Source organism: Bombus bifarius, unplaced genomic scaffold, assembly GCF_011952205.1.
Source record: "Bombus bifarius isolate JDL3187 unplaced genomic scaffold, Bbif_JDL3187 scf7180000008047, whole genome shotgun sequence".
NCBI lineage: Eukaryota > Metazoa > Arthropoda > Insecta > Hymenoptera > Apidae > Bombus > Bombus bifarius.
The window spans coordinates 144,026-157,500 of record NW_022884413.1 but is presented as its reverse complement, the minus strand read 5'-3'; the positions used below and the strand labels follow the sequence as shown (position 1 = coordinate 157,500).

The 13,475-nt window shown below is 40.5% G+C and overlaps 1 protein-coding gene and 1 long non-coding RNA gene across 2 annotated transcripts in view; one reads left to right on the top strand and one right to left on the bottom strand.

The window, feature by feature from the left end:
• Nucleotides 1-13,475, bottom strand: part of LOC117207962 — a 186,549-nt gene that overhangs the window by 118,197 nt on the left and 54,877 nt on the right. The gene's annotated exons all lie outside the window — the stretch shown is intronic.
• Nucleotides 12,156-12,997, top strand: LOC117207959. The gene is made up of 2 exons (XM_033448703.1): nucleotides 12,156-12,399; nucleotides 12,748-12,997. The coding sequence occupies exons 1-2, from the start codon at nucleotides 12,200-12,202 to the stop codon at nucleotides 12,995-12,997; spliced, it is 450 nt and encodes a 149-aa protein (XP_033304594.1). The 5' UTR covers nucleotides 12,156-12,199.

The following is a 13,475-nucleotide window of genomic DNA, read 5'->3' as shown; positions in this document are numbered from 1 at the left end:
AAATCGAAAGTAGAGATACACAGGTGAAACATTGGAAAATAGGTGGTGAAATGTATTGTAAAGAGATTCGGACTCGACACGGATGTATAGTATGTCCCTTGTGTGTTTAACGTTGTAAATCGAGCAAGATACACAAAGTTTGAAACGCTAGATTCTCGAATTAAGCTACATGGATAAACGGAGCAGCTTGTTTCGAGTGTCGACCACGTAATTCTCACGTCAGGATTACTTGCCACTGTGCAAATCTATAACAGGACCTGCAGCTTGCTTCTATTTTATCAAACTATCTGTATCAAAAGAAAACTACTATCGATGGTACGTGATTCTCTTTCGTTCTAATTTTTTGCAATTTCTCCAAGCTGACTAAGATATTTCAAATATTTAACATTTCTCTGAGATGTAGAAAATTCTAAGCTGAACCAAACTTTTCGTCCACTTAATGCCACTGATTCTTAAAAATATTCCTAAAAAAGAAAGAGAAGTATTCCTTAAATGCTGTTGAAACCAGAGACGTTTCAGTTATCGCAAACATTAAGATTATTTTCAAATCATCATAGACATTAAAATTATTTGCCAAGAAATAAGACGCGTGATAGCTTGTGATAGAGGCTGTGATATTCGAGGCGCATGTAGTGACTTAACTTTCCATTTCAAAATGCTTCAAATGCTTAAAACAGCTTGTGTAACTGAAGTTATTACAATTTAAGAATCGTTCTAATTTTTTGCAATTTCTTCAAGTTGACTAAGATATTTCAAATATTTAGAATTTCTCTGAGATGTAGAAAATTCTAAGCCGAACCAAACTTTTCGTTCACTTAATGCCACTGACTCTCAAAAATATTTCTAAAAAAGAAAGAGAAGTATTCCTTAAATGCTGTTGAAACGAGAGACGTTTTAGTTATCGCAAATATTAAGATTATTTTCAAATCATCATAGACATTAAAATTATTTGCCAAGAAATAAGACGCGTGAGATCGTGTGATAGAGACTGTGATATTCGAGGCGTATGTAGTGACTTAACTTGCCATTTCAAAATACTTCAAATGCTTAAAACAGCTTGTGTAACTGAAGTTATTACAACTTAAGAATCGTTCTAATTTTTTGCAATTTCTCCAAGCTGACTAAGATATTTAAAATTTCTCTGAGATGTAGAAAACTCTAAGCCAAACAAAACTTTTCGTCCACTTAGTGTCACTGATTCTTAAAAATATTCCTAAAAAAGAAAAAGAAGTATTCCTTAAATGCTGTTGAAACCAGGGACGTTTCAGTTATCGCAAACATTAAGATTATTTTCAAATCATCATAGACATTAAAATTATTTGCCAAAAAATAAGACGCGTGATAGCGTGTGATAGAGACTGTGATATTCGGGGCGCATGTGGTGACTTAACTTTCCATTTCAAAATACTTCAAATGCTTAAAACAGGTTGTCCAACTTGAAGTTATTGCAACTTAAGAATCTGCTCGCTGAACGCCTTATTTCGCCGAATCTCCTTGCGTGAAGGAACCTGTAGGTCGAAAGACTCCTATTACAAGGTAGTAGGAACCAACATGAGAGTATACGTATCTACTTAAACGGCAGGATGTAACACACATAACGGCGGGATGGCAAGGATGAAAGGCGGAGCCAGCCGCAGCCAACCAGCGGCTAGGATTTCCATTCCAGCTCGTCTCGCAGGACTAACCGTGCCACGTTCAACCTCATAAAAGTCCTGCAGCTACCATTAATCCATCACAAGTCCGTTCGCGCGTTATACCGGTTACTTCTGCGCGAAATTCCTGTCAGACTCGGAATTACCGAACTCTGATCCGTGGACAAGCGACAAAATTTATAGTTCCAGGGACATCGTTAATTTGTCGCTCGCAGGAATATCAGAGAATAGACGAATTTTTTAGAAATTTCTTGAAAAAGAATTCTTTGGCTTCCACTGAGATCAAATTTCCAGCGCGAAGAAAGAATCTGTAAAAAAATATTTTCATCAAGAATATCCCTTATTTTCTTCGATAACGCTTCTTTCTAAAATTTCTAAGAATGAATTTCTAGAGAAATTCTTCCGCGCGTTTCATTACGATCGTCAGAAATCAAATTAGAAACGCGTTACCACGTTCTTGCAGAAAACATACTTAGGCGTGGATTCATGATTTACGCGAGATACGTATACGAGAGAAGAATGTGAGACGTAGACGTGAAACTTGCGGAAAACTGAAGCTCGATATTCGACAATATTACACGCGATAGCGTTTCGAGCATCTAGTGAATTTTCACGGGCGATCCGTTCGTTCTACGTGATGGAGAATAATGAACCATCGAGCCGCGTACAGTTTTTGGCCACTTTGATTCGTGGAGATCGAAAAAATGTGGATAGTACGCTTTCGTTTTTCACTTTGCACGTAGATCGTGTTTGCTCGAATATTAAGAGTTGTAGAGAGGCTGCAAAAAGGTATAACCCAGTAGCGTAAGAAAACGATTGTAATCGTAGTTGTAATTGCAATTATAATTCGTTTTGCAATAACGTGCAACATGCCGCAGAAGAATCTGATCAAGAAAGATATTTAAATTGCTTCAATAATAAAAGAAAGAAGAGAAAACGTTTATTTTCTCTATTTTTCAATGTCTCAAGTTGATCAATGTGTGGCTTTTCAGCGATTCAAACGCAACGACGATTTAGATATTTTAAAAAGGTCGGAATATATTCTCCGTCGAGTGTTTTAAGTGTCCGCTGTTTATCGGATTATCGTAGATCGATCGAAAAACGGTCGTTGACAGCGGTTCTTTATAAACTGGGACGAATTTATTCGTCCAGTGGATTCAGAGGGAATATATTATTGCAACAGCAGGCATTTACTAAAATTCGCCTGATAATGGGTATTACGTAACGAATCGCCAGCCGGTTTAATTAATGTTATCGCCGCGTCGCAACGAATTCATTAGCACGGACGTCGCGATTTTTCTAACGATCCGTGATTATTATTATCTCTGCTTCTGGAAATAACGCAATTTATTAAATTAACGGGGCGCCCCGGGTATAAATAACGCGGTATATTACGCGTATAAAGTGCAACGTTGCACTGCATGAAACTTAAATGACATAATCTGCTGGAAATAATGCGATCCCCGCCCGGTTGCCCATTTAAATAATTCTCTTCGAAACGATTGCGTTGGATAATATTCATATGGCATGGTTTGTGCTGAAAAAAAGAAGATAACGCGCTATTTTCTTTCCTGCAATTCGCTGCGGAACGTACAAAACGTACAGTGATTATGGCATTGCCAGTGGCAAGATATCGAGCGTGGAATTCCGTATCGGCTAATTTCGATTTGAACGAAAACGAATGATTTTCTTCGAATTCTAGCAATCAAGTATCTACCTATAGTTAGATGTAGCACAGAATAGTTTGTTCTATTGGCAGAACGAAGACTGACAAATTCGATATGTTGGTTCAATAATCTTAAGGCGGTTACTCGACAAAAGCATCTTTGTATTTTTCTACAGCTAAATTTCTATCGCGTATTTTATGCGCTGTCTCGTTCGTCGTAATTCTCTCGCTATTTGTCGCGCAGCATGACATGACAACGTCTCAACCGAACATACTTCATCAACATCGACATACTTCGACGTGCTTCGTCGTTGCACGAAGGTCGATATTCACTGTCTTATCAGAAAACATATTCCTGACCGATCTTTCGTTGCTCGCGTTTGTCGTTACGTTTAATACTCGGCTGATAGAATTTCCTGAGAAAATTCCTGAGAAAGATCCTGAAAACGCTACGAACTTCCCCAACAGCCGAGTAGAAAAAGAAAGGAACACAGAGACAAGGATGTAACGCAGACAAGCAATGGCAGGATAATCACAGGGTGAACAGCCGCGGAATCGCGTGGATCAATCGACCGGGCCCATTCATTAAATCATAGAGACGCGTCGGTTACGCTCCGTTCCGCTCGTTTCTGCTCGACGTCGCCGCCGCCAATATACGAGCACGTTGCCCAATGAATAGGCCGTGTTTGCATAGGTCCCGAGGTGCAGCGCGCGTTGTCAGGGATGCGAGTGACGAGAGTAGAGAAGAGGAGAGAAGAGGAAAGCAGAGAGAGAGAGAGAGAGAGAGAGAGAGAGTATGGTCGCGCGCGCACGAGCGTTCACGATGGGGTGGAGAATTCGAAACGTCGACGAGAGAGCGAAAGAGAGCCGAAAATAAAGAAAGAAAGAAAGAAAGAAAGGCACAGGCTCCTGTGTACACTCAGCTGTCGGCCTGTTTTTATCCACGTCCTTTCCAACCCTCTGGCCTCAACTATCGCAGTCGATTTCGTGTCCGGTCGATCTCGTAGAAATTGGCCATAATTCCAGAGTATCGTACTTTGGAAGATTTCTCCACGAGAAGTTGTTCGATTAAATAAACCTTTGAATGGCGGACGTCCGTTGTTGTATTTTGATTTTTAAGGGCGGAGATTCGAGCAGAAGAAACGTGGGTTTTAGGAGCGTGGACTTGAGAGTAACCGCGAGAGAATCGAAGGTCTCGCGAGTGACGAAGTGGTCGATTAGTTCGATGGAATTTCCACGCTTTGAATCGAGTCGATGTATATGCGTGTGTACTTGACCGTAGAAATTTGGGAAAATGGATTGCGGTGGTGGTTTGGTGTAGCTTCAAGAAAGTAGAAAACTATTTACAAGAAAACTATTTGAGGAAATTTTGGAGGAATTTTGGTGAAATTCTAGGAAAGTAGGTTCAGTGAGTGGCGGGGCTGTGGATCGGTTTGATTAATTTCGAACGTTGAGGAGAAAGAACACGGAGAAATTTTAACGCAACTTTGGCGCTGTAAAAGAGAGGAAGGAGCCAACAGGGCTTGTTATTATATTCATCGTGTAATACACATTGTCCCCGTCAACATGCCGAGATTGGCAATGCATAATTTAACGAAAGGTTGCCCACTCGATTGATCGAACCGCGCCACCAAATTTCGTTGTCTGGACAAAATTACACTGAATTATTCCCGTTACAATGGCCATCCTGAATAAGAGATACGCCGGGGATACGCGTAATGGCTTCTCGAAAATTCGACACGCTTCAAACGTTGGGAAACAAGCGATAAAGTCGAATTCTTAAGAGAATTGGAATAAATAAATACAATAAAAATTGAGAAATATAAACCAGATACACATAACGAAAGATAAGAAGATTATCGAGAAGGATGGAACATTGCGATATGAAGAGAAAAAAGAAATAGTTCCATAAAACAATTAGAAAACATAAAATACACGTACGTTATAAAGTTACGAAGGTGACGTTGAAGAGAACACTCGATGAATGCAGAAAAATTGTTTTCTTTTTTTTTTTTAAAGGGAACAGACTAAAAAGAAGAATATTATGTGGACAAATTATATACACGTCAAATAAAACACACATATACACTGAACGAGAATGATGTAGAAGGAAACAAATCAAAGAAACACCGTCAAATTAGCTGACAAACGGGCGAATGGTAAAAACATAAGGAAAAGTCGTGGAAGGCTGAAAGATAGAAAGGGGCGCGCAAGAAAATGAGGCTTCCGTACTTTGGCAGGGGATGGTAAAAAAGAGTCGTCGAGGGAGCTTCTGTCGAAAGCTGAACGATAATACTTCGCGGTACTCCCTCGAACGCTTCCAGCAGGATAAAGGCTCGCTTTTGGGACGAGTGAGAAACGAATCGACGAGGGTTGAGGGCAGGGGAGGTAGGGTGAAAGAGAGGCGCCGCTTTCGAAGGGCGAAGAGGGACGGCTATAGCTTGTAAGTGAATTTTATTGCGCGATTATATTGAATCCCTCCGAGCCACCAGCTACTGTCAAACCCCACCCTCGTTGTTCCACCCCCGTGGAGAAGGTTTCATGTGGTGCTCAAACGTTCCACCGAGATAATTCGAAATTCGTCCATGGAACGTTTCAACTTTTTATTTCTTTCTCTTCTTTGTCCATTGATCTCTGTTTCTCGATATTTTTGGGTCATTACAAAGCGATAAATTCGGAAATTCTATGCCGTGTTTCTAAAGTTTTCATAATTCCCGAGGAAGTTATTAAATATAGCTTTTTCTTCTTTTATTTATAATTTATTTTTTTACTATGTATATTTTACTTTTTATTCATAATCATTTCTCGTAATTCTTGAAAAGATCGTCAAATAATACCGTTAAAAAAGGGAGAATCGTTATATTTGCATTAAATCGCTGGAACGTTAAAAGATATTTTTCAAACTTCGAAGCTCGAACCTCGAATGAAACGAAAGATATATATTAAAGTCTACGATTTATTAAAAAATATTAAACACCGATCTTTCTTGCGGTCTGAGAGGCAAAGTTTGATGACGGTATTGAAATCGTAAGAGGCTTTTGCTAAAAGTCGGACCGTGTGATGGATAGCATACAGTGACCGCGAAAGGAAAAGCATCAAGGAAGGGAATAAACGGCGAATTTCGGTTGCACGGGTGAGCACCACTTTTGAATCTCGAGGGTTGCACGGTAGTTACCGCCGGCGGATACCAAATCGAAGCTCTTGCCCACAGGGATGTTTGCACGTTGGATCACGACCTCCATGGCAAAATTCACCATAGCAAAACCTTGCTATTCCCAGCGGCACGAGACTCGCCTCGAAGGCCCGACCTTTCCGCCGCTTCCTGTCCCGATATTTCGGTGCCTCCGACCTCGCTTTTCTTGTTTTATCAATCGTTTCCAACGTACAGCATTTCTTTCCAATTTTAATATCGCATTCCGCCCTTGGAATTTCACGACGATAGCGATCGTCCAAGTATCTTGCGTCAGAGACTAGTGTTATTTTTTCAAAAAAAAAAAAAAAAAAAAAACAGCGGTATTTATAATTATAACTCAATAGCGTTAAATATAGCAATGGATTTGCTGAGATATAACCAGATTCTCGTACGACCTGCGCTTGGGACGAATTTTTTACAGAATGTGATATATTTGACACAAATCACGTAGGTAACTCGTCACAGAATTCCTCAAAGACAGATGATGATTTTTCTACTAACTCTACTAGAACTTAATCTAAACTAGTGGTTTGCTTAAATTTAATCTGAATAGAAATAGAATCACAAACCTATTCCAGATTTCTATGCTTAATTTATATAACTTTCGTCAAAATCATTCTAGCAACGTTACCATCTTCGTGGAAACCGCAAAAGTACTGCTAACAATTAGACAATGTTTAATCGAATCAACCAAGACAGTCCACGTACGTAGAGTGACTCAAAAAATTGATCGAAAGTACTCGGATCTTAGACGAAATTATCTTTACGGATACAATTACGTTACACAAATTAACAAGAACGAAAAGACTGCAATTATCGAAGCATTTGTCGTAGTTTACGCTTTAAGCTGAATTACAAATTAAAAATGTGATCAGCTCGAAAACTGGAGGGAAAGCTGATACACGGCAGACTAACTTACGTCCACTTTTCGAACAGCGTCTGTTAATTTCTGTCAGCGACGCATTAATTAATAAGTGAGAGATGGTTTGGCCACTCACAAACGCATTCAATGTTTCAAGTCACGAAACAAAACTTGATGTGTACTCTAAAGAATAATTCGACATTCTCTTTACCTTATTTCGAACATCCTGCGAAAAGATTTATCAAAATTTCTTAAAAATGAGTCAAGACAGTATGAAAGGAAAATAAATGGCAAGATCTCGAAGGCGAAACATCGAAGATGGAGCGAAATTAGCCATCGAGGCTCGCGCCTCATGACGAAGCAGTCTCTCGCGAAAAGATCTGATAGTTTTGTTCGGCAGAGTGCTCGTCTTATCCCCGAGGACAGGAAGAAGGAGGTTCCCGGGACGATCTTATTGGCCCTTCTTCAAAGAGGCAGCCAGTTGCTCCCTCGTGATGGCACAGAAGGGGAAAAAGATGGTCGAGTTGAATTAATTCCTCAACTATCGTTCCTCCGGTCCTTCGTTACGCCGGTTACGGACCGACTTGAAATGTAATCGCTGCTCCTCGCTCCTTTTCATCCTTTTCCGCTGGCGGCACTGTCGGCTCGAGTGTTTGGCTGCCTGTTCCTCGAGGATTTATCTGGCAACATGCTTTTCTTCTCCCTCCATCTTCCTCCTTCTTCTTCAGCGAATAATTTTACGACGTTGCTGGATTTTCAAATTTGACGAAAAGGTTTCATATTCGACGATTGATCGGTTTAAAAAGCTTTGTTGTTCAAATGACGTTGAGTCTGGGTATCTTTCGGAGGGATCGATATTCTTCGATTTCTTCCTGCGGCTTACTCTTTACGCGAGACGCTTATTTCGTATATTTTCTTCATAGTACTCAGTCCCCAGTCTCTGTTAATACTTCTAGTAACGTCACGATCATTTTAATAGCAAACTGAATAAATCCCCTACAAATTCAAGTTTCTGCAAAGGAGGTTCGACCACTGCCCAAGCCAAATTATCGAGGAAACCGTCGATCCGCGAAAAAACCACGACCTAACGCGTCTTTTGCGTTCCACTGGTACGTCAATCAAACGGTACTCGAATCAAACCAGCAGCAATTTCTGCTGTCGTTGGAAAAGAAAGCGAACCACGCTCGAACCTTCGCACCACTCCACGTCCACCCAATTCCCTGTCAAATCCTCGACTTTCATCGCATCGAATATTCGCCTGACTCTAAAAGAGGGACTAAGGGGCCGGTAGATTTCGTATGATTTTTAATAAACACCGATCAGACAGCCAGATGTACCGCACGGGTACTTGACTCTCAGCTCGAACAAGAGAGAAAGAGAGTAAAAAAGAGAAAGAGTACTCGCGCGCGGCTTTAACCACTCGATGAGCACAAAACTGTCGGACGGACAGGCCCTACTACTGCATCGAACATATTACGTTCGGAGCTGGTGGAACAAAGCTACGCCATTGTTTCGTGCCGTCAATAATCCACTTGCCCTGACTTGGAGGACCGACCGGAGGCGAGCTGGGGGCCGGCACAATTGGAAAAAGCGCCGTGGAAACCGGGAAACCGATGCCCCACGGGGTCCATCCTACGGTAAGAAAAGGCAAGACGATCGAAGCCTTCGATTCTATCGTCCTCGACGATGCTGAGCACGAACCAACCACTCGCTGATCCAGATTGCAAGAGCTTCCATCTCTTTTATTCTTTCCTTCGTGATCACGAGCCGGATTTACGAGGCTCCTTTCTATCGTTCGACTGATAGTCTTTGTTTGGCGGAATATTTTATGGTGTGGAGTTTGTAACAAGGAGCGACCATCGTCGATTTTTTGGTTCGAACGAGAATCCGAAGATTGGAACGTCGAAACGTATAGAATTTGAGGTGAACGAGAAGGGAAATTGTGGTTTTAATTCAAGTGGAATGTTCAAGAATTTTCTTGCAATTTAAACGTCGTAGAATATTCGAAATATTTGGAATTTCGAAACAACGAGAAAGAAACTGAAGAACTAATGAAGTTTGGTTAAGAAAATTAAAGTGAGAGACGTCTGGTTCGGTTCCTTGTCTCGCGAAAATTTGTAAGAAAGATGAATCGTTATTCGTTAGAAATCTCGTCCATTGAATAGAAAGGTCAAGTTTGAGGAATTTGGCAGAGGGATAATTGAAAGACCGAGGAAGTTAGATGGTCTAATTAAACGAGAAGATTTTTTAAAGAATCTCTTGCGAAGCTTTCTAACGAAGATGAATTATTATATAGTAATGGTTTCTTCTTCTTTTTTTTTTTTTTTTTTTTTTTTTTAAGTGAGAATAAGCAAAACTGATGAAGTTTAATTAACAAAATTAAAATGAAAGATTCTTTGTTCAATGCCTCGTGGATGTTCGTAAGAAAGATGAATTATTATTTTACTGATTTTCTCTTAATCGAAGTAAAAGAGTGCGGTAGAACGTCGAGAAAATTAGGGAGACACACGAGGTTTGTTTAGCAGAATGGCTGGAGAAGGACTATAATTGGATTTGGATTTACGTTGATTTCAGAATGTAGAACACGGTGTACACTTGGCGATTTCGGGACACGCTGTTTGGTCCATGTCCGTTTCACTCGTTGTAGTCCAAATTTAGCTGTCACGTAATGAAGAACACAGCGAAAGCCAATTTCTGTTTCCTATACTGCGGCATGAAATAAGAGTCGACGCCACTCCAACAATTCTACTCCAATTTCGTTTAAGAATCCAAACACGAGATGGAACCACCTTTCTCTACAAGAGAAGCGCAATGCTTCTTTTTCAACATTTCAATTTTTCTCTCTGCAAAACTTCCTTTGATCCAACCGGGACCCCCTCAAACGTTGAAATAAAATGCTGAAAAATTGCTTCGAAGCGCCAAGTAATATATTTCGAACAAATATTCGTCGCGATCAACAATAAGAAGATTTTTAAGATATACAGATGAAAAACGAAGGTAGAATACGAAATTCGACTATCGATGGAAAGCAAAATTTACATGCGGCGTGTTGAGCATCGCTTGGTCCTACCTGACGCCAAGATTATCCACGACGAAACGCTAAGAAAAACGGCAAATTAATTAACCGTGCGCCAAGGAGAAACGTCTGGTCCAGCAGATGCTACTGGGTAAATATGGCGGGCGGTTAGATATCGGTCCTGGCCGAGAAACGACTCTAAGCGGCGGCAATCGAATGATTAAAGGCGGTTTCGCCTGGTTGCGTCGGATAGGGCGAAATTCCCGACGGAAATCAGAGTCGCTGGCCATCCAGCCGTGTTCCCTCTTTCTAAGCGCCAACGTACCAACCAACCAACCAACCACCCACACCCTCCGATCCCCTCTTGTCATCCTTCGGGAGCTATCCTCAAAGCCAGCCGCTCCTTCTAAACCCTCCGACAGCCGGGTCCCTCTTGGCAAACATCCAGCTCCGCCACGGAATCCTCCGCCGCGGATACCGAAGAGCTCAGGTGTAACCGAGTTGTACCCTGGGATGGTCACGACTTCGATACCAACTTCGCGAAATCGAAGGAAAAAGCGACTAAGACGAGCGACTGAGGTTTCTTCGACGAGTTTTTCAAGACCGAACGAAGTGGTTGGTTTTGGGCTTCGAGGCAACAACGAGGGTAGTTGGGATTCTCGAGGTTTTCAAGCAACTTTTTCTTTGGAAAATGAGCGGTCGAGTGACAGAGTATTGGGAATTTAGAAATATCGTCGTTGGAGAAGTTCCGAGTTGGGAACCAAAGGAAGAAAAGGACAGATCTCTCGGGGGATTATCGAAAGTCGAAGGAAGCAGCTTTGGTTTTGTGGTCTGGTAATGAGAAGGACATACGATCTTTTGGTACAGGCGAAGATTTGCGCTTTGCAGGTTTGCAGAATATTTTCTTTTAAATTAAGGCAGAATAGTCGGAATGTTTGCGCATCGTCATCGTCCATGACGAAATTTTGAAATCACACAAAAATTAAGGGAAAATCTTTCAAGGCCGTTCGAAGTAGAACGCGAATGACTGAATTCTGTGTGGTGTGTGGAACGAGTTTAATTTGCACGTTCTGAACACGCCGTTTAGTTAGTTCCACGCGTCGGGGATGCAATAAATGCGGCGAGCGCAAATACTAGAGCAAGCAGAACACACAGCGAGCCGGGGCGGCTTGTAAAAAGTAAACGTGATTTCAAAATGCAATTTCTGGCAGATACGATGAAACACAATGTTTTATTAGTTTCCTCTTTGTCGAAGCGTAAGATCAAAATTAAACCTGGAAAAAAAATATACAAATGTAGCTTAATTTGAACGAGCTGAGTTCTGTAAACACTTTATATGCTGCTTGATTTAGAAATTATATCGTTCCTATCTCGTCCTATCTTTTTAATCGTCTGTGATTAAAGAACCAAGAGCTACGCCGTTCTCGAATATTTCACACTCAACCTATTAACTTAACAAATTAACTTTTCAATGTAAAATTCATCGGTTGATAATACAGACGATTCTCGTCGCGTTTTCTTCTATTTTTCATCCTTATGGACTATCACGAGTGAAATATTCGCGATAATTTCACAATTTATCAAAAATTAAGAAAATCGATAGCGAAACAAAAACGATCCAGACCAAATGAACGCAGACGCGAATATCCAACGATACAACGAAAATCTCTGAAATAATCGCACGATAAGGGACCAACTTCCGGAGAACGATGTTGGCTTGACTTATTCTCGTGTGATTCCCTATGTTTCCTTCTGGCCAATTCTGGCGACCGGTTGACCCATTAACGAAAGCAAGAACTAGAAGATCAAGATGGTACGGAAGTCGATTCTCGTCTACGATCTGCTGAGGAGCGAACAACCGCCAGACGGTTTCACCGAGAAGGAGATCGTCGAGCAGATCAGTGCCAAGCACGACATCTTGGCCGGAAAGGCACTTCGGAAGCAGGTAGCCGTGGCGCTTCGTCGTGGCGTCGATTTTGGCATCATCGCCAAGAGGAATAACAGATTTAGGTGATTGTAACAATTTTTTAATCGAAACAACGAATAAATCTATTGGTACAAACCAACCTTCCTTGCAAAATTATGTAAATTTATATAAAAAAAAAAACGTTATTCTCTACTTGATTCTTTTGCAAAATATAAAACATAGGGAAACATAGGAGACTTTATTCTGAATAATTGTTACGAAGAACTGAAATCTTAAGAATTATCCGTTTCGTTCATTGTTCGTATCAGATATAAGGTTTTATATTGATTCGAAAATCGCTCAGAGATTGTTAAATATTTTGTTGGTTCTCAAACATGGAAATTTTACTATCAGGAGATTCATCTCGCGTCGTTTTCTTTCAACGAGCACAGATTCGATCTGGACAATGCAAAACTTAGTACCGCCAGACGCGAGACTTCATCTCGTAGGAACAGGAGTCGAGGGAAAAATAAGGTTCGAAGTGTTAAGAGGAGGACGAAGTCGAGACAACGACCGAATAACACGAGAAGTAAAAGCCGCAATCAAAAACGACCGATACCACCGCCAAATTTGCCAAAATCGTGGACACCGAACAAAAGAAACTTGGCTGACGAGCCACTGTCCAAAGTGAAGAAGATTTAATTAGCTATCAACTTTTTTCGCGTAGTTGTGTTTCATAGAAACGTTCTTCAAGCATATTTTAATAACTTTTTACTCCGATTTTTCTTTTACATCTAGTGATTAGTATCAACTTCTGAATTTTATTGTATTTGAAACTATTTTATTACAGAAAATTGTACTTTTTACACGCAATAAAATTCCTATGACCTTTTTATCGTTTTCTATTCACTCGAATCACAGTTGTTACCAAGTGTGTTAATATGACGATTACAAATCGGAATATTAATTAACATAATTACATTCTGACTACTCTGCTATAGAATGATATTTGCTGTAAATTATTATTGCTATTACTAAAAAATATTCCCGATTTCTATCACTGGGAAATACAATTAGCGAAAACTTCTAATACTTTCAATTATAATCATAGCAAACTATCGTTGTCCCAGTTGAAACAATTGCAGATTTTTATTGGTCTGAATTCTAATCGTTTCTCTAC

What these genes read in the sequence shown, in the direction of transcription:
- LOC117207959 (XM_033448703.1), top strand. Translation starts at nt 12,200, where the DNA reads ATGGTACGGAAGTCGATTCTCGTCTACGATCTGCTGAGGAGCGAACAA. An exon ending in AAGAGGAATAACAGATTTAG is followed by an intron (nt 12,400 to 12,747) that starts GTGATTGTAACA and finishes CAACGAGCACAG; the next exon opens with ATTCGATCTGGACAATGCAA.